The sequence below is a fragment of the Callospermophilus lateralis genome, chromosome 3 (assembly GCF_048772815.1).
Source record: "Callospermophilus lateralis isolate mCalLat2 chromosome 3, mCalLat2.hap1, whole genome shotgun sequence".
Lineage (NCBI taxonomy): Eukaryota > Metazoa > Chordata > Mammalia > Rodentia > Sciuridae > Callospermophilus > Callospermophilus lateralis.
The window spans coordinates 42,869,907-42,896,794 of NC_135307.1; the positions used below are offsets into that span (position 1 = coordinate 42,869,907).

General features: G+C 35.7%; 1 protein-coding gene across 17 annotated transcripts in view; it reads right to left on the minus strand.

The window, feature by feature from the left end:
- Hectd1 (HECT domain E3 ubiquitin protein ligase 1) overlaps nucleotides 1–26,888 on the minus strand; it is a 92,150-nt gene that overhangs the window by 61,459 nt on the left and 3,803 nt on the right. For all 17 annotated transcript variants that reach the window (XM_076850145.2, XM_076850136.2, XM_076850142.2 and 14 more), the window contains exons 3-8: nucleotides 9,200–9,434; nucleotides 2,983–3,210; nucleotides 1,656–1,937; nucleotides 1,287–1,557; nucleotides 432–508; nucleotides 43–141 (exon numbers count right to left, since the gene is read on the minus strand). In XM_076850145.2, the coding sequence (XP_076706260.1) occupies nucleotides 43–141; nucleotides 432–508; nucleotides 1,287–1,557; nucleotides 1,656–1,937; nucleotides 2,983–3,210; nucleotides 9,200–9,434 (1,192 nt within the window). The remainder of the gene's footprint in view (nucleotides 1–42; nucleotides 142–431; nucleotides 509–1,286; nucleotides 1,558–1,655; nucleotides 1,938–2,982; nucleotides 3,211–9,199; nucleotides 9,435–26,888) is intronic.

Below are 26,888 nucleotides of genomic sequence, written 5' to 3' on the forward strand. Positions count from 1 at the left end.
TGCAATTGTTACAAATTAATAGTTTAAAAACCTGGCTTTTACCTTTGCTACTTGAGGTCTTCCAAAACATGCAGCATAATGTAAGGATGATGACCTTTGACCCCTATTAACATCAGCACCTCTCTCACAAAGAAATTCTACCTGTAAAATGATAAAGAACCATAAAGTTGCTATATTAATTCCTCTATCCTTGATTTAAAATCCTAGCTCTGCAGGGCATGATGGCACATGCCTTTAGTTCCAGCAACTAGTAAGGCTAAGGATGGAGGATGGCAAGTTCAAGGCCAGCCTCAGTAATTTAGCAAGACCTTGTCTCAAAATAAAAAATAAAAAGCACTGGGGATGTAACTCTGTGGTACAGTGCCCCTGGGTTCAATCTCCAATTCCAATAAATAAGTAAATAAGATACTAGCTCTTATTTATTAGCTTACCATTTCCTGAGTTCCAAAAGCAGAGGCCCAATTCAATAGAGTCTGACCCACGTCATCCATAAAATTTACTTCAAAGGCTAAAAGTTTAAAGGAAAAAGAATTATTTTCAAAGTCAATAAAATTCTGAACTTTTCTAAAGTTTGAATCATTTAAAGACTATTATTAATAATCCACCAAGTACAGAGCAAAAAGAAAGTGTTTTAAATATTAAAATCAACTGTAAAGTAGTATATATAATCAACATGCCTAAGGTCAGCTACGAAAAAGTATTCTCAAATTTTTAAACCACTGAGGATTCATAAGGCTTTATACCTTAAAAATAAACATGACAAGGAAAAATTAAAGTATAATACAGTTCAACAGGGTACCACTTACATCATAACATAACTATATAAAAGAAGCCAATCCAAACCTATAATCCAAAATACAAGTCTGATGTCCCAGAAGCAACTTTTATAAATTTATACTTGCTCATCACCTGACGTATGTAGTAGGCTAAAAAAATTATTATATAATTACTATAATTTACTCATGTTAATTTCCATCAATCTTAACAAAAACAGCCTTAAATTTAATCTGCAATTCACATTAGAATTGGCAAAATCTCTTTCAGGTGATAAAAAAAATAAAAGTAAATTTCAAATTCTGTTGAAGTGTCACTCATTCAGCAAGCATTCATCCAGGTCCTACCATGCATCAAAGTTGATAATCATTCCACTGTATATAGGAGAATATGCAAGGAGTTGGTCATAGCAAGGCACAATTGCTAAGAATATTGTCCAAAATAAGAAATAAAAAATTGACTATAGTTCCTTATCTTACAGTTTTAATATTTAAAACAAATTATTTTCTGACCTCCTGTGTCAATTGCATCTATAAGTGCATCCGTATCTTTACTTCGAATACAGTCTATAAGCTGCCGATGTGAGCGCTCCCCAGAACTATCCAATCTACGGAGTCCTGGAATTCTGCCTGTAGACCCAGCACTAGATTTAGGCAAAGCCTTTCTTCCTTCAAATAACAGCACCAAGAGAAGGTCAACCAAACGCATGGTATCAAGTACACATCTTTCATCACCCTGTAATGCACTTTCAATTGAATCTGGAAGCTCTGATCTCAGGAGATCCTAGGAAGAAAATGATGGAAAAAAGTTTAACACATTTGCATTATACAAAAATACTTTTTCTAAAAGATTAAAGAGCAAAGATTCAAAAACACTCTTACATGTGTTACTACTGGAGAGCCTCTGCAAAGTGTGGAGAGCAGACTTACAATTGTTGACACCTGATTACTCAATTTGGAATCTGCAGTTGTGGAAGGGGCACCAGTGGTGCTGCGACCTGGTTTACATGCTGATGATGGTCCCGATACAGTACCACCGGCAGCAGCCATTCTCGATAACAGTTCCTCAGTTAATCCATGCTTGGCTAATGGAGCTGGGTCAACACCCCGACGGGTAAATCGGTCAGCTAGTGATGCAAAACATCGTAAGGCTCCATCTGAAACCTAGCAATGTAGAGAATAGGCGTGTGGATAAAATTCACCTAAATGGGGCTAGTACTGGGCTGGGACTGTAGCTCAGTGGCAGAGTATTTGCCTAGCACTGGGTTTGATCCTTAGCACCACATAAAAATAAAAAAAATAAAGGCATTCATTCTGTCCATCTACAACTAGGAAAAAAAAAAAAAAAAGAAATCCTTTAAAAAGGGGAAGAGGGCTAATACTGATCATTTCAATCCTGACACTATAAAAAAGGGAGCTATAGCAAAGTGATAAAGTGTATAATCTATCTAGATTTGGATCGTGGCTCCATATTTGGCTGTCTGTGACCTGAAGAAGTTATCTAATTGCCTAAGGATTCAGTTCCCTCAAACTGTAAAACAGGTTTAATAATGGTACTTACATCTCATTGTGTCTGCTTAAATGAGAGAACACATAAGAATGTAAACAGATGGTAACAATATTTTTGAGCTTTTACTATGTACAACTTTGCCAAGAAATTCTATGACTTATCAACTGAAATAATTTCTAAATAGTAAAAAGGCATGAAAAATCAAGTCTTATTTTCTAAAACTATGCTAATTAAATGAAGGCTTATAAATAACATCATAAATAGTGATATTTTACTTTACTGAAATCTACCTTATTTTCAGTCAACAAAACTGCCCTAAGTCAACAAAATAATACTGAGTACAAGTGCAACTGTAAAGATGTTTATATATTTCCACAACATTTAAATTTTAAGAATAAATATATCACTTTCTTTAAAATATTTATTTTTAGTTGGGCTTTTATTGTTATTTATATGTAGTGGTGCTGAGAATTGAGCCCAGTGCCTCATGCATGCTAGGCAAGGACTCTACCATTGAGCTACAACTCCAGCCCCCTAAACACATCACTTTTATAATTAAAGAACACTTTATTGCCAAAAAATTACCACATATAAAATGAAAGAAGAGATTATCCCAAGTAAAAATTTCAAATTACAGTGTATCATAGTTATAAATAGGAAACATAAAAAACTGAGAGTATACAAGAGTAATTTATTTACCTGATGATCTTCATGTTTTAATAAGCTAGACAGAGATTCTACACAAATTTCTAATGAAGAATCTTGAGGTTCCATTTTGCCACAGAGTCTTGATACCACAGCCATGGCAGAATGCAAAGTGTCTTTATGAACCAGGTGTCCACTATCACGAATGAAGGTAAGCACACAATTCAAACCTCCAGCCTCAAAGACTGCTCCTGACTCACGAGTGCATATCAGTTCCAGCACCTAAAAATGGTGAAACAAATTAACAGAAACTGGGTACAGTGGAACAAGCCTATAATCCCAGCAACTCCAAGGCTGAGGCAGGATGATCACAAATTCAAGGCCAGCCTCAGAAACTTAGCAAGACACTGTCTCAAAATTTTTTTTAAAGGGCTGGGGATATAACTCAGTGGTAGAGGATGCCTAAGTTAAAGCCCTGTACCACACCAAAAAATTAAAAAAATATATACAAGCCTAATTTTAATTTGATAGAATCAAAGAAAACATAAATGTACTCTCCAAAATATTAGTAGCCACATTAAAAAAGGTAAAATGACAAAACAATTATTTCAATAATAATTTTAATTTAACCCAATATAAACATGGCATCATCATTGGAACATATAATCAACTTAAAAACTTACTGATATATTTAACGTTTTTATGTGCTATCTTCAAAAATCACGTGTACACTTTATATCTACAACACAATGGCAATTTGGAGAAGCCACATTTAAAATGCTCAAGCCATATTAAAGTTAGTCATATATGAGATTTCAATGATAAAACTTACATATGGCAAACTAATGAATTATATGTAATTTAGCAAAAGGGTACAAGCTCTTAAACATTAATAAAAGTTGGGTAGCCAGGCACAGTGGCGCATGCCTGTAATCCCAGCATCTCAGGAGGCTGAGGCAGAAGGATTGTAAATTCAAAGCCAGCCTCAGCAATTCCACAAGGACCTAAGCAACTTAGCAAGACTCTCTCAAAAAAAAATAAAAATAAAAATGACTAGGGATGTGGCTCAGTGATTAAGCACCCCTGGGTTCAATTACTGGTACCAAAAAAAAAAAAAAAAAAAAAAAAGTTGGATAATGCCAGCAATTACTATTGCTCATCATCCTCACACTTAATTTACGAATATCAGAACATCAAAACTCCATTTTCAGCAATGCAAGCTTGTAATTCCAGCCACTCAGAAGGAGCAGAAGTTTGAGGCCAGTCTCAGCAATTTAACAAGGGCCAAAGCAACTTAGTGAGACCCTATATCAAAAAAAAAAAAAAAAGGGGATGGGAATATGGCTCAGTGGTAAACACCTCTGGATTCAACCTCTAATACCAAAAAATAAAATAAAACTCTACTTTTATTTTCTAAATTATGCTGTTTAAGGTGTTCAGGTACAACTAACAGGGTCCATCAATCTTAAAGGCATAACAGAAACTTAAGACTTTATCCAGTAGACAAGAAAAGTTTAAAGCTGAAAGATAATATAATCAAATTTCTAGCTAATAACTGTAGAGAATGGGGTATGGAAAAGTTATTGGTAAATGCAAACATTCAAATATTTAATAGAAAATAACAGGAGAAACAAAGAGTAGAAAATAAACTAAAAAAGGATCTGATCATCAATTATCTGTGTGGTGAGAAAGAAAGGAAGTAAAAAAGATCAAGTTTCTTGTCTTGAATGTCAGGGTGGAATTTAATGCCAATTAACAAAATAGGAATTTACTTGCAGTGAAAGACAATGAGCTAAGACATCCAATAAGAGATGTCCAGTAAGGCCTTGAATAAGAAGCCTAGAATTCAACAGTGGTCAAGGACAGAGATAAAAATGTGAGAATATAGAATAAATGGTATTAAAGTGACTGATAAGACTGCCATTTATAGGCAAAATATATGTAGTTTTAAGAAGTAAAAACAGGACTTTAGAAAATACTATCATTGGGCTGGGGTTGTGGCTCAAGTAGTAGCGCGCTCGCCTGGCATGCACGCGACCCGCGTTCGATCCTCAGCACCACATACAAAGATGTTGTGTCTGCCGAAAACTAAACAATAAATATTAAAAAATTCTCTCTCAAAAAAAAAAAGAAAGAAAGAAAATACTATCATTTGAGAATAAGTTAAATAAGAACCTGCAAAAAAAAAAAAAAAAGAGAGAGAGAGAGAGAAGGAAAAAAATAAAGTGGCGTGTGACAAAATCTAAAGGATAAAATTTCAAAAAGAATGAAATGATGACTTATGTCAAACACTATCAAGATCCAAGATCCAGTAAGTTAAGGGCTGCAAAAAGTCCACAAAGTTTGATAACAGAGATGCTACTGATGATCATTTTCCCATAGTTTCAGGGGAGTTAAACAAGCACAAACTTAATTTTTGTGGACTGAATAGTGACTAAGTGTAAACCTCTTACTACTCTTCTTCCTAAGAGCATGACTATGAATAGGAAGAGGACAGCTGAAGTACAATCCACAGCCAAAGAAGGAGCTCCTGCTTTTTTTTTTTTTAAGTAGCAGATTATCAATAATGGAACAGCCTCACATTATATGCCTTCCAATGTGATGCAATAAAAACTATGCAAAACACCAACACAGCAGAGTGCAAATAAACTTTTCAAATTGAAATTAACCATGAATAAGCAATCAAACAAATCTAGAATGTGGGAACATTACATAAGACAAATGGCCTGGACTCTGTAAAAAGGTGTCATGGGAAAAAGAGGAGAGCTGTTTATTCTCCATTAAATGAGAATAAAAAGAGTAATGATAAAGTACAATGTGTAAATTTTGGATTTGCATTGTGTAAATTTCTGGCTATTTTTAAACCATAATAGACATAGTGGGGACCACTGGGCTTAATAAATTGGAAATTATTTTTTACTGAAATACTGTTATTTATCAAAGATAGAATTATGTCATTATTCTGCAACTTATTTTCAAAGGATCAGTGAAAAATAAGGGAGGCAGATAGGGGAGGGAATGAGAAGAGGACAAGGAATCTTCAAGTTAAACAAGAGAAAAAAGAGAGAGAGTGAGAGAGAGAGAGAATTTTAATATTTATCTTTTAGTATTTGGCAGACACAACATCTTTGTTTGTATGTGGTGCTGAGGATCGAACCCGGGCCGCACGCACGCCAGGCAAGCGCGCTACCACTTGAGCCACATCTCCAGCCCCAAATAAGGGCTAAGTTAATCGTAACACTGTTTTAACAGTAGGCTTAAAAATATTAGAAATCACCTGCTTGCCGTTTGGTCCTGGGTTTGATCACCAGAACCCCTTCAAAAAATTATATAAATATATATGGCTATATACATATGTGTAATTATTATTTTAATAAATATAAAACAAAAACAACCACCCCCCAGAAAAAGAGAGACGCTCAAGACTTCATTATATCTATCTGCTAGGAATAAAGAAACAATTAAAAAAAGAGTTTGAAAATATAAGTCAGTGAATAAGCAATGAAGTAAAATTTCAGATCTGGAAAAAACATGAAGTGAAGTGATGAATAAGGGAGGGCCAGGCACGGTGGCACATGCCTGTAATCCCAGCAGCTAGGGAGGCTAACGCAGGAGATCAAGTTTAAAGTCAGTCTCAGCAAAAGCAAGGCATTAAGCAACTCAATAAGACCCTGTCTCTAAATAAAATACAAATTAGGACTGGGGATGTGGCTCAGTTGCTGAGTGCCCCTTCAATCCCTAGTACAAAAAAAAAAAAAAAAAAGAGAGAGAGAGAAAGAATAAAGGAAGAAAGCCTTAAGAAGGAATAGATCCCTCCTTCCTTTGAAGTTGTAGACAAAAGAGACACAAATCTATAGGCACAGAGACAGAAAATTCTGAAATATGGTCTGGAAGCTCCAGGTCCCTAGGATCCTTTCAAGGAATCTTCAAGTTAAACATGTCATAGTAATTCTACAGCGCTTTGTCTCTTTTGCTCTCATTCTCTCATGAGTGTATGGTTGAATTCTCTAGAAGCTACATAAGGTATGATATTGCACCAGATTGACTACAGAAGCAAATATAAAGATCTAGCTGACTTCCATTTAGCTATAGGTTTTTATAAAGAGATTTCCAAAATTGCCCAGGAATGATAGTCTCTTACTTATTTTCATTTTCTTTTGGAAATAGTTAATTTTCATTAAAAACATTTTATGGGTGCTAGAATAGAAGTTCACTGGATTAGACAGGGGAATGAAGGGAAGGGAAGAGGGATGGAATAGGAAGGACAGTAGAAGGAATTGGACAGGACTTTCCTATGTTCATATATGAATACATGACCAGTGTAACTCCACGTCACGTACAACCAGAAGAAGTTATACTCCATGTACGTATGTCAAAATACATTCTACTGTCATATAAAGAAAGGAAAAAATTTTAAAATATATATGTTAACATGTAAAAAAGCTTGTTATTTTAAGAGAAATCAATACTTAAAATTTCTCAAGTTTTTATTTTGTTGTTGTTGTTACTTAGAATTGAACCCAGGGGCATTAAAACCTTTGTATTTTGATTTTTAGACAGTGTGTAAGTTGCTTAGGGCCTCACTAAATTGCTGGGCTGGCTTTGAACTTCTTCCTGCCTCAGCCTTCTGATTGCTGGGATTAAAGGAATGCAATACCACACCCAGCTCCATTTAGTATCTTTCTTTCTTTCTTTCTTTTTTTTTTTTTGTATGTGTGTGTGCTGCTGGGGATTGAACATGTGAGACACTCTACCAACTGAGCTATATCCCCAGCCTGGATCTTAATATCTAACATGCTAAATATAGATATAATTACTATAAACAAAGGTTCCTGGAGAGCCTCAATCACTTAAGACTTGTAAAGGGAATCTGAGACAAAAAAAAAAAAAAACTTTGAAAACTGCTAACTTAGAGCATCAAAAATTGTTTAAAAAAAAAAAAAGTGTGAAGTGGGAATCATTAAAAAAAAAAAGAATCATGGCAAGTTACACACTGTAGTCCCAGCACTCAAGAGGCAGAACCTAAGACCAGCTTGGGCAATATAGTGAGAACCTACATGAATAGCAAAACAAAACAAAAATCAAAATGTGTTTACCACGTAGTGCCAATAAATGACTAACCTAGTACTAATGACTTTGAGTATTCTTAAATTTATAGTTAGTCCCACAAGAAATAGTTTATTCTGAAGAGAGTATAGAGGCCCTGAATAGTTAAATCCACAGGTTCTAGAACCAGACTTCCTGATCTTCAAATCTTGACTCTGCTGCTCACTATATGTATAATCTTTGAGCAAGTTACTTAAACTTAGTATACTTGAATTTTTTCATCTGTAAAGTAGAAATTATGGCCAGGCACAGTGGTGCATGCTCAGTGGTAAAGCACCCCTGGGTTCAATCCCTAGTACCCGTTCTCCACCCCCTGCCAAAAAAAATAAATAAATAATCAGATTATGGCACTTGCCTCATACAGTTTTCTGAAAACTAAATGAGATAATACACATAAAAACGCTTAGATAATGTCTGGAAGTGGTGGCAGTTTTTGGTTATTGTGGCAGTCTGTTACTATTTTCATATAAAATAGCTTTAATTTAGCCAGGCACAATGGTGCACAACTATAATCCCACAGGCTTGGGAGGCTAAGGCAGGAGGATTTCAAAACTAGGCTCACCAACTTAGTGAGTCCCTAAGCAACTCACGGAGACCCTGTCTCTAAATAAAACATTAAAAAAGGGGTGGGGATGTGGCACAGTGGTTAAGTGTGGCTGGGTTCAATACCCAGTTACCAAAAAAAAAAAAAAAGAACATGGATAACTTATCTCAATGTGTCTGTAATTACCAGAACTGAAGAAAGCTGAAGCAGCACATAAGAACATCTGGGTAGCCAGGTGTGGTGGCTCATGATTATAATCCCAGCAACTCAAGTGGCTGAGCCAGGAGTAGCACAAGTTCAAGAACAGCTTCAACAACTTAGTGAGGCCCTAAACAACTCAGTAAGACACAGTCTCAAAAAATAAAAAGGAATAGGAATATGAAGCTCAGTGGTAAAGAGCCCCTGGTTTCATCCTCAGTACCAAAACAAAAACAAAATAAAAAACAAATCAAAGTTTTCATTCACAGGTAAGATTTCTTTTCCCAGCTGCCATACACTTGTCTTTTCCATTGTTCTCAATCACTCTCAATAAAGTAAGATAGATGATAAAGTTTTATCTTTTTAGGAAAATATATTTTTTACTCTAAGTGATATTCAAATGGGCCAATAAATAATACTTACCTTCACACACTGTTCAGCTAAGTCTCTGCTAGTCCTGTTGTTAAGTTCAACTACAACCAAACGATTACAAAGTGCTTTTATAGCTCCATCTACCCCAACAATCCTTCGGGTGCATTCTGCAGATACATCCAGATAGTACGTTATGGCACGGGCTGTCACTTCTAACACATTGTCTGGAGCACTTTCATCAAGAAAAATTTTGCAGAGGGCTGGTAAGAAAGTGCGAGGAGGACATCTATATTAAAAGAAATCATATCACATGTAAGATTACTAAACAAAATATTATCAAAATTATAGATAATAAACTATAACATACATTGTGTTCAATACTACCTGAATGTTTACTAGGTAATATGTTTCACATTGTTTTCACTTCCATTACAATCCTTCCATGCGTATTTCATAATTGCTGAAAACATCAAGTAGTTTAAACTAGTAGCATTAACTTGAAATCATATTTAAAACAATTCCTTATTCAATACTCAGCATCAATGCTCTATAAAACCTTCCCTTAACTCCCCAGTTAAATGGTACTTTCAAGAGACATTGTTCAGTTCATGTTTTATAGGAACAAGTACTGATTTTGGGCCTAAAAGAGGAAAGTAAATCAGAAAACAGCTATGTGACCTTTCTGAGCCTTTTCCCTCATTTGTATAGCAAATGTTTTATCTAATGAACACCTAATTTATCTGGTTATGAAGATTAAATCAAATCATACACTTAAAAACTTAGCTCCATATTTAACCCCACATAAACTAACTTTAGCTTCCTTTCCCCACTTTGAACAGTCTAATACCTATTACAAATCCTTGTGTAACACAGTTTTATCAAAAAACAAAACAAAACGAAACAAAAATCTGTGAAGTATCAGAGAGACTCTCTACATTTTATCAAAACATAAACAGTGGGCTGGGGAGGTGGCTCAAGCGGTAATGTGCTCGCTTGGCATGCACGGGACGCTGGGTTCGATCCTCAGCACCACATAAAAATACAATAAAGTTTTGTCCACCAAAAACTAAAAAATAAGTATTAAAAAAAAAAAACATAAACAGTGGTAGGGTGCTTGCCTAGCATGCACGAGGTATTGGGTTTGATCCTCAGCACCATATAAACAAATAAAATAAAGGCATAAAAAATAAAATAACATTATTACAAAAAAAAAAAAAATCTATGAAAGCCCACAACTTATTTAGTAGAAACCTCAGTTACGTGATATCAAATACATTAACTAACTTCTCTGTCTACACTAAACTGTAACTATACATAATACAAAAGGTAATATAGCACAACAATTCAGTGAAATTATTTTCCTCCAATTTTTAGTGTATGCAATTGAGTACCTCTCATACCTTTAGCAGCTTTTAAAAAAAACTGTATGAATGGCAGTCTAACTGAATTCTTTAATATCTTCTTAGACAATTTTTAACTAAAGGAGTTTGGCAGTAATAATATTATCACAGAAGATTTTAGAAGACAACTTTCATTCAATGACTAAGCAATCAATGATTAAACAGGTGTTTTTTATTAACCAGCAATAGGGCAACCTACAAAATAGTCACTTGTAATGTTTGTAAATCAGTAATTAAATTCTTTGAGGCCAAATTACAGGAGTTCATCCCCTAGTTCTCAGGTAAGAGTACAAGACTGCTTAGCATATTTGAATCTTAAAGCACTGTTGTTGTTCTTTACATATGTAGTAAATATCCGTGCATAGGTAGTAAATGGAACAGATGAGAAGAGATTGTGAAAGTTTTAATATTCAGGAGGCTGAGGCAGGAGGATCACAAGTTTGAGCCACATCCCAGTTCCTTTTATTTTTTATTCTGAAACAGGGACTGACTCAGTTACTCAGGGCCTCACTAAGTTGCTGATGCTGGCTTTAAACTTGTGATCCTCCTGCCTCAGTTTCCTGAGTCACTGGGATTAAAGGCATACTGCTCCTGGCAGAAATGTAAATTCACTCATCTATGAAAATTGCCTCATTTTGATTAAAGCTTAAGTGAATTGTTAACCTATATGATGTATTTTCAGATTAGATAAGGCAGAGGGAAATGTATTTTAAGAAACCTATGATATAAGCACATTCCAAACATTATAATATTGAAGAGACAATTGTCAACCTGAAGATCCTGGAAGAAGACCAAACCACCATAAAGATCCTGTCATCCTCGATCAAAGAACTGAGTTCATCAGGCCAACATTAACTTCATCCTCACACACCTTTCCATGCTACCCCTCACAAAGTTTCCTTTTAAAAGAACAGCCCAAGACCCCAAAAGCACTTTTCACTCTTGAGATAAACTGTATTCTGATCTGATAATGTGACTTCACCTTTTACTTTCTAATAAAACTCTACATCTCTGCTAAAACCTGATGCATCTTAGATTCTTTTTTTTTTTAAAGAAAGAGTGAGAGAGAGTGAGAAAGAGGGAGAGAGAGAATTTTAATATTTATCTTTTAGTATTTGGCGGACACAACATCTTTGTCTGTATGTGGTGCTGAGGATCGAACCCAGGCCGCACGCACGCCAGGCGGGCGCGCTACCGCTTGAGCCACATCCCCAGCCCAACATCTTAGATTCTTTTCTGCAACGGTTCAAGAGGCAGGAAGGTTCAAGCAGAGGTTTTCTCTGCCTCTAGAGAGACTCCCTCAAACCCCCCTAATGGTGACACTGGAAGCTGAAAGATGTGGGAGGAAAACTTAGAAAAGAACTAGAAAGGGATCCCCCAATACAAGTTCCAAGTTCATGTCCATGATGCATTTATGAAGGATACATTTTTTAAAAAAATAAAAATTAAAAAATTAAAGCCACACGTCACACACAAGATCCAGACTAAATCATGAGTTACAAATGTCTGAGTAGACCCAAACAGCACATTGAAAATTGAAATGACATTGAAACTACCACCCACAAAGGGCAAGAGAAAACTAGCAATCTAAACCTAACTAGGTTGATCACATACTAAAACCAAAAACAATAAACATTCTCCAGAGGATTTGATAAAACAAGTTTCATAATATAATATTCCAAATGTCTAGGAATAAATTCAGAAAAAATATGATCACATCAAAGAAAAAGATAGTCAACAGACATAAGCCAAAGACAATTCAGATACAAGAATTATCACATAATACTTTAAATCAAATATAACTATTGTACATGAGATAAATGTGGGCATTCGTGAAACAAATTTTCAACAAGAAATAAAGTATAAAAAACAATCAAACAAAAATTAAAGAAAAAAAATTCAGGGGATGGAGAAGTAGTTCAGTGGTAGAACACTAGCCTAGAATGTGTTAAGCCCTAGGTTAGATCCTTAGCTCCACAAAAACAAATGAAATGTACAATTTGCAAGAAAAATTTAAAAAATCAACAGTTGGTCTCAAAATCAGAATTAAGACGAACAGATAAGAGTCAGTGAACTTGAAAACAGATCAGTAAAACTTGTCCAAACTTAAGAACATAGGGGAAAAGATAGAGGGTGGCAGACAAAAAGGAAGAGTCTCAGGGAATTGAAGGAAAATATCCAAAGGTCTAACATTTACACCACTGGAATCTCAGAAAGAAAGGAAAAAAAAAAAAAAAAAACTGGTACACAAAACACATTTGAAAAAGAAACTTCCCAAATTTGGTAAAAGACATACACATACTGATTCAAAAAGCTCATCATTTGTCACAAGATAAATTTAAAAACCATCATTCACAGACCAAACAAAAACTGTAAAAACTGAAAGAAAAAAAATCTTAAAAGCAGAATGAGGAAAATAACACACATAAGGAAAAAAAAATCCAAATGAATGCTCACTTCCCATTAGAAAACATAAAGGCCAGAACAATATCTTTAAAATGCTGAAGTCAACTGCAACCCCGGAATTCTATACCTACAGAAAAATATCTAGCATAAAGGTATATAAAGCACAAGAATACACAGCATGGGCTGGGGTTATGGCTCAGCGGTAGAGCGCTCCTCTCACATATGCAAGGCCCTGGGTTCGATCCTCAGCGCCACATAAAAATAAAATATTGTATCCAATTACAAAAAATAAATATTAAAAAAAAGAATACAGGGGCTGGGGATGTGGCTCAAGTGGTAGCGTGCTTGCCTGGAATGTGTGCAGCCCGGGTTCGATCCACATACAAACAAAGATGTTGTATCTGCCAAGAACTAAAAAATAAATATTAAGAAAAATTCTCTCTCTCTCTCTCTCTTAAAAAAAAAAAAAGAATACATAGCATGAAAAAACATACAGCACAAAGGCAAAATAAAAACATTCTCAGATAAAGGAAATTTGCCAAGAGCAGACAATCCCTAAACAGAATGGTAAAGGGTCTGGGATTGTGGCTCAATAGTAGCACTCACCTAGCATGTGCAAGGCCCTGGGTTAGATCTTCAGCAACACATAAAAATAAATAAATAAAGATATTGTGTCCAACTACAACTAAAAAAATTTTTTTAATTAAAAAAAGAGAGTGACAAAGAAAACTCTTCCAGATGAAAATGAAATAGTACTGAAGAACTACATGGAACCTCAGGAGTGATGGAAAAACATTAAAAATGAGAAAAACCACTGGGTATGGTGGCCCACACCTGTAATCCCAGGGACTCCAGAAGCTGAGGTAGGATATAGCTCAATGGTAAAGTATCCCTGGGTTCAAACCCCAAGACCGTCAATAAAAAAAAAAAAAAGAAAGAAAGAAAGAAATGAGAAATACCTCCACTGGACTATGGGCTCCCAGGTCAAAATGGGTACATAACTCTTCAAAAGGCTCCAAAGCCAGCACAGTGGAGCACACATGTACCACTCAGGAGGCTGAGGCAGGAGGACTGCAAGTTCAAAGCCAGTCTCAGAAAAGGCAAGGCACTAAGCAACTCAGTGAGACCCTCTCTCTAAATAAAATACAAAATAGGGCTGGGATTGTGGCTCACTGGTAGAGTGTTCGCCTAGTACGTGCAAGGTCCTGGGTTCGATCCTCAGCACCACATAAAAATAAAATAAAGATATTATGTCCAACTACAACTTAAAAAAAAAAAAAACTCACAGAATAAAATACACAATAGGACTGGGGATGTGGGGATGTGGGTCAGTGGTTAAGTGCCCTGAGTTCAACCCCCAGTAACTCCCCAAAAAAAGGCTCCAGAGGCCCAGCTGCCTTTAAGGGACTCAGCATCTCCTGACATCAGGGCTTCTACCTGTTGTCAGCAACTAGGCAGTGTGTGTATTTTGCTGGGTCTCAAACTCAGGGCCTTGCAACCCTACCCCAGCCTCTAGTAGATAGCTTTTTAAGGACCCTGGAGATTTCTCCCAATCTTTGAACCAAATAGAAATAAAGCTTTTGAAGGAAAGGAAAGGTGAAGGAAAGGGAGAGGAGTAGGGGAAATGAGAGAGAGAAGAAATAAATAAGTAAATATGAAGGCAAAAATTTTAATAGTGCATCATGTGATTTTCAATGAGCATAGTTTTAATACATGTAACAGCTACAACATAAACAGAGAAGATAAAGCCTCATGGCATAAGACTTCTTATTTTACTTTTAAGTGGTAAATCTCTAAATTAATTATAATTTGGGGCTGGGGTTGTAGCTCAATGGTGGAATGCTTGCCTTGCATGTTTGAGGCACTAGGTTTGACCCTCAGCACTACATAAAAATAAATAAATAAGAGATTGTCTATCTACAACTAAAAATATATTAAAAATGTTTAAGGAAGGCAAACAAAGGAATAAAAAGAATAGAAAAAAATAATAATAAAAATTAAAAGGGGAGGGATGTAGCTCTATGGTATAGTATAGTATCTCTGGGTTAAAAAAACCTAGTACTGAAAAAAATGTTTAAAGAGAAAAAACCTAGGGCTGGGGTTGTGGTTCAGTGGTAGAGTGCTCACCTAGCATGCATGAGGCACTGAGTTCCATCCTCAGCACCACATAAATGTAAAATAAAGATATTGTGTCCACCTAAAACTTAAAAAAAAAAAAAAAAATATATATATATATATATACACACACATATGTATATATATGTATATGTATATATATTAAAAAAGAGAGAGAGAGAGAACCCAACCCAACAACATGCTATCTTCAAGAAACCAATATATAAAATGATACAAAATGATGAAACCTAAAAGGATGGGAAAAAATGTACCATGCAAACACCATCAAAAGAAAATTGGAGGTGTACATAGCTATAATCCCAACAATTTGGAAGGCTTGAGGCAGGAAGATCACAAGTTTGAGGACAGCCTCAGCAACTTAAAGAGAGCCCTTGTCTCAAAATAAACTATAAAAGGGCTGAGGTGTAGCTCAATGGCAGAGTACCCCAGGTTTTAAACCCTATAAATTAATTAATTAAAATGAAAATGAAAAAATAAAGAATGTTAGAGCCAGACAGAGTGGCACATACCTGTAATCCCAGCAACTCAGGAGGCCAGAACAGGAGGATCACAAGTTTGAGGCCATTCTGGGCAAATTAGCAAGACACTATTTCAAAGCAAAAAATTAAAAGGACTAGGGGTGTGGCTCAATGGTAGAGTGCCCCTGGGTTCAACCTCCACTATCACAGAGAAGAAACCTCAAGTATTCGTATTTACATTAGACAAAGTTGACCTTAGAACAAGGAAAATTACCAGGTGTATTAACATGTGTGAGATCAATGGGTTCAATGATCCCATTTGATCATTAGGTTCAATGCCTAGCACCAAAAAAATAAAAAATAGACATTACATAATGATAAAAATGGTCAATCCACTAAAAAGACTAATAATCCAAAATACGCCTAACAGAGTTTCAAAATACACAAAGTAAAACCTTGTCAGAAAAGAGCAATAGACAAATCCACAAATAATGCTAGACTTCAACACTCCTCTCTAGGTTACCCAAAGAATCAATAGAAGATCAATACAGATTTAGACTTGAACAACACTATCAATCAATTTGACCAATTTGACACAAAAAAATTCCAACCAGAAACAGCTGAATAGACAATTTCCTTATATGTGTGTATCTTATACCTAAAACAGTCCACACAGCCTGGGTCATAAAACAAACTTTAAATAAGTGAAATGATATCAAGTATGTTCTCTGATAACAGAATCAAACTAGTAATCAATAAAAGAAAAATATCTGGATCTTGGGATGTAGTTCAGTGGTAGAGCAGCATTTGCCTAGAAAACACAACACCTAAGTTCAACCCCAACACTACAAAAAAAATCTGGAAAATTCCCAAATTATTTTAGGATTTAGGCAACATACTTCTAAATAACCAACTGGTAAAAAAGAAAGCTTCAAGGAAAGTTCTAAAATATTACAAACTAAATGAAAATGAATATACAACATCAAAATCTATAGAATACATGAGCTGGATTGTGGCTCAGTAGTAGAGTGCTCGCCTAGCATACACGAGGCACTGGGTTCAATCCTCAGCACCACATAAATGTAAAATAAAGATACTGTGTCCATCTAAAACTTAAAAAAAAAAATATAAAAAAATCTATAGGATATAACTAAAATAGTATAGAGGAAAAAAAATATGGCATTAAATGCTTAAGGTTTCACCAGGTCCAGTGGCATACCCCTGTAATTCCAGTTACTTGGGAGACTGAGGGAAAAGGATTGCAAGTTCGAGAACAGCCTCACCAATTTAGCAAGGCCCTAAGTAACTTAGCAAGACCCTGTCTCCAAATAAAAAATAAAAAAGGGCTTGGGATATAACTCAGTGGTAGAGTGCCCTGGATTCAATTCCCAGTACTAAAAAACAAAGTTTAAAGTCTCAAATCAGTGACCTCAACTCCTACCTATAGGGGAGGAAGAGGGTAATAAATTGAACTCAAAATCAATCCAGAAGAAAATAATAAAAAACAGAAATTAGTAAACTTAAATAAAATAATAATAGAGAAAACAAATGAGCCAAAAGTTAGTACTTGGAAAAAATAAAAATAATCCCAAGTCAGACTAGCCCAAAAGAGAAGATAAAAATGACCAATATCAGTATAAACAGGAAATTTATCATTACCAATGCTACAGATATCAAAAGGATGAAAAGGAATTTCACAAATTCTATGTCCATAAATTTTGACTAATTCCTTAAAACATTCTACTAATACTCAAGAAGAATTAAATAAACTGAATAGTCATATGTCTATGACACACTGAATTAACATCAAAAACATTCAAAAATATAAAACTTATTTATATAAATAAATCTTAAAGATTGTACTTTTGGTGTTTCTACAAATAAAATACGTACCTATGAAAGATCACAAAGATTTTCATAATGTAGAGTTTTATAGAGTTCTAGCTTTTACCTTTATGTTGGATTTTGAGTTTTTGTGTATGGTATGAGTTATGGATAAAAACAAATATTTTTATATGTAGATACAAAAAAATACACACACACACACACACACACACACACACACATACATATACTCCCCACTTTCAACTACCATGTTTTTTCCAGAAATTATTTGGACTTAGGCTAAGATTTCACAAGACTAAAAATAATATGAAGATTGTCTTTGAAGTACTGTAGATTGTACCCAGGGGCCCTCTACCACTGAGCTATGCCCCCAGACCTTTTTACTTTATTTTAAGACAAGGTCTATCTAAGTTGCCTAGGCTGGCTTCAAACAATCCTCCAGCCTTGGCAACCCCCATCAGTTGGGTTTATAGGTGTTCACCATGAACCCATCTCAACTTCATTTTGGTTTTGTTTGTTTTAAATAAAGGGCATGCTCTACAGTAGATATAGTTTATTGAATACAATATGTAAATGGGACACTGTTAAAAAAAAACTAAAACATATTTTAACTGAAAAAAAAAATAAATCTGGTTACTTGAGGATAATAAATCTTTTAGCACATTTCAATTTTTATTTCCTTTTTTTTATCTCTGCTCAGCCTTTTCTCTATATTGCTAAGTTGAAAACTCCTGCTTTAGCATTTAAAAATGATTGTTTTACCTCTCAAACAGAAAAGGATAAGAGTTACATTAAGTTCAACCCCAATTGTGTATAACCTGCTTTTCTCCAATGAAAACAGACATCAAACTTGACAATTTATTCAACACCTAACTACTGAATGGGTTCTCATGTTAAGTACTGTCCAAGTATTAGGGTCAGGACATTTTTTTTTTTTTTTTTTGGTGGGGGAGCAGTAACTGGGGAATGAAGTCAGGGTGCTTTATCACTGAGTTATATTCCCAATCCCTTTCTTTCTTTCTTTTTTTTTTTTTAACTTTGAGACAAGGTCTCCCTAAAATGATAAGACTGGCCTCAAACTTATAATTCTACTGCCTCAGCCTCCAGAATTTGTGCAACCATGCATTGTGCAACCATGCCCACCCAGTGCTAGACTTTTGAAAAAGAGTCAAAAGTCTAATGACACAGGCAACAATTATATGAAACATATACACAAATTGCTCTAAGACATAACATTGTATTTATACAGAAGAATGCAGGAGTTAAGAACCTATCTCCCATAAACTTTCACTGCATTTTTCCTTTTGAGACTAGAACAAAAGTTTTGGGTTTTATACTTTTTTCGGGGACAAACTTTGGCAATCTTAACAAAAACTCCCTGAAGTTCATCATCTATGAACCCCCCAGAGTCCTAGGTTAAGAAATCTGAAAGAGAACATTTCTTATTTTAAGCACTTCCCTCTGCTTCCATTGAAAAGAAGCACATACACAGTTGCTCTTTACAGAAATTATTCATTTAACTTTTCAGAATCATGTATTTGATTAGTGAACATTCCCTATCTAGGGGACAATCAGTTGGTAAGGCTAATCAACAAATATAATTTCATTTCCCTGTTACTCTGTCATTAGATAAAAGAAAACAGGGTTGAGAACTGAACGGCAGGTATGTTAATGCAAGAAGGGTAGGGAGCTGGGCAAGGTGGTTCATGCCTATCCCGTGGCTAGGGAGGCTGGGGCAGGAGGACCACAAGTTCAAAGCCAGCCTCAGCAACGTAGCAAGACCCTGTCTCAAAATAAAATATATAAAAAGGGATAGGGATGTGGCTTAGTGGTTAAGTGCCCCTGTGTTCAATCTCTGATACAAAAAAAAAAGGTAGTGGGGGTAGGGAAAGTACATATTATGATTGTACTACAGAGAAGAATAATCCAGCACTCTTCCTCCCATATATTTCCCAGTTTCAGGATTCCAAAAGTGTTTTGTATAGGTGCTTCAGGCATAAGTAGAAAACGGGTCCATCATAAAGAATTTCTTGCTGGGCATGGTGGCACATGCTTGTTATCTGAGCGACTGGGAAGGCTGAGGTAGAAGGATCACAAGTTCAAAGTAAGTCTCAGCAACTTAGTGAGACCCTCTCTCAAAATAAAAAATAAAAATGAAAAGGGCTGGGGATGTGGCTCAATGGTTAAACACCCCTAAGTTCAATCCCAGATACCAAAAAATAAAAAATCTCTTCAACTCACTCATCCTCTGGATATTACCTATTTATGTGCCAGGTACCATGCTTAGGAATGAAGAAAAAAATATGAGGTAAGAGTCCGATAGAGAGCACAAAAGTATAGTCAAGTGGCAGTCAGGTATATATACGTGATTGAAGAAGGGGGTCTTTGAAGGCATTTAAATTTGACCCATTAAGTAATGAACCCAAAAGGATCTGTAAAGGGGAAAAACACAATCAAATCAATGTTTTAAGACTAATTCTGGCTAGTTAGCTTAGAGAAAGGGATCTCTGATATGAAGCCATTAGCACTAGATGAGTATATTCATTTCCCCATGCCAATCCTAATAATACCATTCTTTTTAATCTCCTAATTAGGGAGAAAATAAAAAAATATCAGACTGAAATCTCCTCAACTTTTTTTCCTTTTTCGATGCTTTATTTACTCAAATCACTCAATATAATTTCACTCTATAGGCACTTTCATTAATATTTATTTTTTAGTTATATCTTTATTTTTATGTGGTGCTGAGGATCGAACCCAGGGCCTTGCATGTGCTAGGCGAGCGCTCTTCCGCTGAGCCACAACCCCAGCCCCTCTCTTCAACTTTTTACCATCACACCTAACCTCTTCACCTTCCCTTTGTTTCAACAAAGGAAATACCCCTCTTTCTACAAAAACCTCTCTTTCCATACCAGTAGATGAGTTTTGCTACTTGATGGAAGATTTTCTGACCAAAACTTCTCCATCTGGAAGCATATTAGGAATGCAGAATATCAGTCTCCACCCAGATCAACTGAATCAGAATGTGAATTTTAACAAAAGCCCCAAGTGATTCTCATTAGACACATTAAAGTTTAAGAAGTATTCCTCTAGACAAATGCAAATTCTTTTCCAGTTTTTCAATATCATTATACTCTGGGTTACTCATTCTCTGTCTTAGCTTTTCAAGCTTTTAAAGAAAAAGTTCCATGTTCCTTTTCTAATACATCTCAAAAAAAGCTTTCTACCATCCTATCTCCATTTCTTCACGTCCCACTCACTCCTCAACCCACTGAAATCTACCCTTCACAGCCAGCCCACTTGGCTCTATTCAAAATCAATAACCTCGAGAATGTTACTAAAACCCAAGGACATCTTTCAGTCTTCACCATAATTGACCTCTTACTAATATTCAACACAACTGCCCTTTCTTCTCTTGAATCACTTTCTTTCTTGTGTTGACATTGCCTTGATGATGCAAAAGCAATGGTGGCTAAAACTGTTGGTTTCTAAATCCAGGCAGTAGCACTCTAACTGTACTACTACTAATTATACTGTTCACTGCCCAGAACTGGCATGGGGAAAAAAAAATCTAGTTTCAAAGAAAAACCTTGAAGCATAGAATTATTAATTTTTACAAAATCTCAACCCTTAAACATGTATCATTTTTAGTATTCTACTCAAGGAAATGAAAAATAAACACAAAGCACTTCTGCAAACCAAAGAATAATGCCTGTGTCAAGGAAAAGTACAACTGTTTGAGAGCTAAAGTAGCAGCTTTTTTTTTTTTACATTATTTTTATTGAAAGAACAGACTGTGATTATTCAGGCTTAGGTATCTGACAAACATTTTCTCAAAGATTAATGAAGAATGGCTTTCGAGTAAAACAACCTACAGCACTTGTTGCCAATGATAACATTCAAAGTTTCATACAAAAATTATAATTTTGAGAAATATATTTGCCATCAAGAGACTTATCTGGCAAGATCAACAGTCATAATTACACGTTTTTTTTTTAATATTTATTTTTTATAATTTTTTTTAATATTTATTTTATTTATTTATGTTTATGTGGTGCTGAGGATTGAACCCGAGCCGCACGCATGCCAGGCGAGCGCGCTACCGCTTGAGTCACATCCCCAGCCCCAAATATGAGTTTTTGATACCAAAGAATAACATATGTCAACATTTGGAATACCTGTATAACTTGGTGGACCAATATTTTCCACATGACCAATGAATGATTTTACAAAATTAAAAATGGGGCCAGGAGTGGTGGTGCATGCCTATAATTCCAATGACTCAGGAGAGAGAAGTAGGATGATCACAACTTTCTGAGATCAGCCTCAGAAACTTAGTGAAGCCCTAAACAATTTAGCAAGACCCTCTCTCTAAATAAAAAAGGCTGGGGATGTGGCTCAGTGGTTAAGCATCCCTGGGTTCAAGCCCCATTATATTAAAAAAATAAATAAATAAATATGGGTAAGTCATCCATTCTAAGTATAAAACAGACCAATAGATTTTAGTATCAGAGAGCACAAATAAGTTCATTGATATATCAGAACCCACATTATAATTAAAATTTAAGCAACTACTACTTGTTGCATTTTGTTATGGTATCAAAGAAGATCAATAATTATGTAAAAAAATTATAATTCTAAATACATCTGTAGAGTAAGTTTTTTTTATGCATTTCAATCAGAACAACATAATGCAATGTACTAAATGCACAGCAAATATGAGAATCTAGTTATCATTCACTAAAGGAAATGCTAAAGAACTTTGAAAAATTAATTAATGCCGCTCTTCTCCCAGATCTTTTATTTGAAAGTAGTTACTTTCACAAACTATGTTAACATGTATGGGGTTTATTATTTTTTACGTAAGTTAATAATTTTTAAAAATTTCCCAGACTAAATTTGAACCTGATAAATATAATAGTAGACACAGTCAACATAAACAAAAGTTCTTCAGGATCCACATAATTTTTCAGAGCCTAAAGAAGTTCTGAGACAAATAAGTTTAAGAATTATAGTCCATGGGGCTGGGGTTGTGGCTCAGTGGTAGAGCACTTGCCTTGCATGCGTGAGGCACTGGGTTTGATCCTTAGCACCACATAAAATAAATAAATAAAGGTATTGTGTTCCATCTACAACTAAAAAAAAAAGAACTATAGTCCTACTGGAGATGAAGTTCAATAGGAGAGCACAAAAAGAATCACTGCTCTAGTCCTCCATTACATTCCATGATCACAATTAACCTCCAGAAGCCCTTGACTCAAAATTCTTTGATTCGGGCCTCATTTCCAATTTCCACACTCATTTATAAAATTGTTTACTCAACACCACTGAGATGTCTCAAACATACTTTATACTGAATATGTCCAACTCCAAATGAATGATCATAGTCCCTCAAAACATGTATTATGGTATTCTCTTAATGAACAGCACCATCATCCACTGTCTATGATACCTTCTTTCTTACTCTTTTATCCCAATCATTCCTTGAAACTTCTTTTACCTTTTAAATCTTTCTCAAATCAATCCATTTCATTCTACCTTTATTACAGCAATCCTCTTTTCTGGTTCACAGTCTGGTTCAAGTCTACAAGCATCTGTTCTTTGTTTCTAACTTCTCCCTCCTAACCCCACCCTAGTCTTATTTCTTCCCCAGGGCAAGTAAAGTAATTGTTTTTAATTTTTATTTTAAACCCAGAGGTACTTAACAACTGAGCAACATCCCCATCCACCCCCTCCCCAATTTTTTTGAGACAGGGTTCCACTAAATTGCTGGGGATGCACTCAAACTTGCCACCCTTCTGCCTCAGCTCCCTAATTGCTGGGATTACAGGGGTGCACCATGTCCAGCTAAGTTATGTTTTGAAAAGAGATTTCAGCCAGGTGTGATGGCACAAGTCTGTAATCCCAGCAACTTCACAGGCTTAGGCAGAAGGATCCTGAGCTCAAAGCCAGCCTCAGCAACTTAGTGAGGCCCTTATCAACTTAGTGAGACCCTGTCTCTAAATAAAACATAAAAAAAGGGCTGGGGAGGTGGCTCAGTGGTTAAGCACCATGTGTTCAATCCCCAGTACCCCTCCCAAAAAAAGGACAGATTTAAGGGCCAGGTATAGCTCAGTGGTAGTGTGCTTACCTAGCATGTGGAAGATCCTGGGTTAAATTTCAGGTACCCTCACGCCCCCCCCCCCCGCCAAAAAAAAACAGAAAAATAAATTTAATCAAATGATTCACTCATTTAATATTTCAATGCCTCCCAATGTTCTTAAAATAAAAGTAAAAGTTTTACTTAGTATATACAAAAGACTTGCCAAATCTTGCCCCTACCCTTTTAGGGCAGCTCTCCAGCAACCTTTCCAGCTTTCTCCAAGTTCTTCAATTACCCTTCTTATCTCCTTCTGATTTCTAGGAAAAAACACTTTCTCAAAAATCACTTTTTCGAGGCGGGGTGGTGAGCACCTATAATCCTAGTGAACAGAGAGGCTGAGGCGGGAAGATTGCAAGTTCAAAGCCAGCCTCAGCAATTTAGTGAGGCCCTAAGCAACTTAGCAAGACCCTGTCTCAAAATAAATTTAAAAAGTCTGGGAATGTGGCTCAATGGTTAAACACCTCTGGGTTCAATAGCTGGTACTTCAACTACTCCCATCTCTCTAGGACCTGACCCTGCTACATGCTGTCACAGCATCCTAAACTTTTCTTTCATGGCATTTATCACAGTTTGGAACCACAACTGTTTCTATAAGTATTGAAAATCTGTGTATCAGTCACCATAAAGGCAGAGCCTCTATCTATTCTGGTCATCTCTGTATCTCTGACATCTGAAATAAAGTAAGAAGGCAATTTAGAAGATTAAATCATTTCTTGCTGTTACAGGTATTTTTATATTTTAGTGTAAACATACAACAGGAGATTTTCAACACTGTGTTCAACAGATTTGGAATCCACAATCAAGAGAGACTACCTTGAGATACGTCTCAAAGGATACACTAGAAAATGACTAATGGTGGTTTTCTCTGGTGAGGGAAACCAAGTAACCAGGAGACTAGAAAAGTGAAAAAGACTTTGTTGTACATCCTTTTATGATCCTGAGATTAAGTAGAATTATTATTTTTTTTTCAGTATTATTATTTTTTTAAATGCAGACTTCTAGTACCTAAAAGCACTATATTCCACTTCCTAAATCTTCTGAGAAATTCTTGAATTCCTAGAAGGCACATTTGAAATCATATTATCTGAAAATTTAGGAGCAGGATGTACAAATGCCCAGGATTTATTACTTAACAATACATGTGATGAATACCTATTTTGATATAAATGCGAAAGTACTCATTAGCTAATAATTCATGATACACTTTGAGTCCAATGATATATCACAGATGAAAGCAAAAACAAAGTTTGATCTATTTTTCTTTCTGGAGCATTACCTCGATAAATTCAAGCATTAATAAGGACTGTTTACGGGCTGGAGTTGCAGCTCAGTGGTAGAGCACTTGCCTCACACATGTGAGGCCCTGGGTTCGATCCTCAGCACCACATAAAAATAAATAAAATAAAGGTATTGTGTCCAACTACAAATAAAACATAAATATTTAAAAATAAGGTCTGTATCATCACAGAAAATTATATTCCTTAATTCCAAAAGGACTATCAAAACTGGTACCAACTGGGCATGGTGGTGCACACCTGTGACTAGGGAGGCTGAAGCAGGAGGATCACAAGTTCAAGGCCAGCCTCAGCAATTTAGCAAGGCCTGAAGGAACTCAGCAAGACCCGGTTTCAAAAAATAAAAATAAAAAAATAGAAGGGACTGGGAATGTGGCTCAGTGGTTAAGCCCCCTTGGGTTCAATACCTGAAAAATTGATACTGAAAAAAATGGAGAGCCATGAATAATACTACATTAAGGGGGGGAAAAAAACACTTAACTATTATATGAACAGCACTGTCAGGCTTTTGTATTATTCCATTTAATTTTCACAAAACCCTGCAAGAATGAGGAAGCAAGTTTGAAAGGTAATATACAATTATTCAGCAGTAAAACTGAATGAACCTAGGTCTATCCCACTGCAAAGGTCATTGTTGCTCTACACACCACCCGCCTTTCCTAGCTAAACAGCTGTATACTTAATACAAGCTAACCAGGCAAAAATGTATCTGAATATATGAGCATCTTTTTTTTAACTAGGCTATCTGCCTTATGAAATCAAATTGATATGGAAGATTTTCAGCAACATTTAAAATATGAATATCATCCTGCTTTATTCACCTGCCTTATTTGTTCACTATTAAAAAGAAATTTAAGTTTCTCCAAAATTTATGTTTCAAGAAATAAAGTGCCGAAATAAAAATTTAAATTAGATATTTATCAATAATGATATCAGTGGGTAGCCCACTTAAAACACTTTTCACATATTGGCACATGCCTATAATTCTCAGAAGGCTAAGGGAGAAGGATCTGGAGTTTGAGCCCAGACTAGGCAACAGAGCAAGACCCCCATCTCCAAAAAAAAAAAAAAAAAAAAAGGAAACCAAGACAATTTTTCCTTGTAGCAAGAAGATATTGCTGCAGAATAATGAGAGCAAATTACAGTTAAAAAAACTGTCGCTGGGCATGGTGGCATACACCATGCAGTTCAGGAGGCTGAGGCAGGGGAATTGCAAGTTCCAAACCAGCCTCAACAACTCACCAAGGCCCTAGGCAACTCAGTGAGACCATGTCTCTAAATAAAATACAAGAAAGGGCTGGAGATATGTGGCTCAGTGGATAAGCGCCCCCTGGATTCAATTCCCAGTACCAAAAAAAAAAAAAAAAAAAAAATTATACTAAATATGAACAAAGTATGAAAGAGAAAACAGAAATAGTAACAGTTGTTATGTTTTACTTTTAAAAATTTCCTTTAAAAATACCTTCAGGGCTGGGGTTGTGGCTCAGCGGTAGAGCGCTCGCTTAGCACGTGCAAGGCCCTGAGTTCCATCCTCAGCACCACATAAAAATAAATAAATAAAATAAAGGTATTGTGTCCAACTACAACTAGAAAATAGATATTTTTAAAAATAAGTAAAAATAAAAATAAAAAATACCTTCAAATATGATAACATTTAGGGGGGTGGGGTTTAAGGATTGAACCAGGGGCACTTTACCACCACATCCCCAGTCTTCTATTTTTCTATTTTTGAGACAAGGTCTTGCTAAATTGCTAAGCATCTCACTAAGTTGCTGAGGCTGGCCTTGAACTTGCAATCCTCCTGCCTCAGCCTCCCAAGTGGCTAGAATTATAGGCATGCATAAACCATCCCTAGCCCATGACTTTTAAAAATACCTCTATTGAAATATATGAATACTCAAAACTCTTCTTTCTTTCTTTCTCTCTCTCTCTTTCTTTCTTTCTTTCTTTGGTACTGGAGATTGCACTCAGGGACACTCAACCTCATCCCCAGCCTATTTTGTTTTTTACTGAAAGACAAGGTCCCACTGAGTTGCTTAGCACCTCGCTTTTAACTGA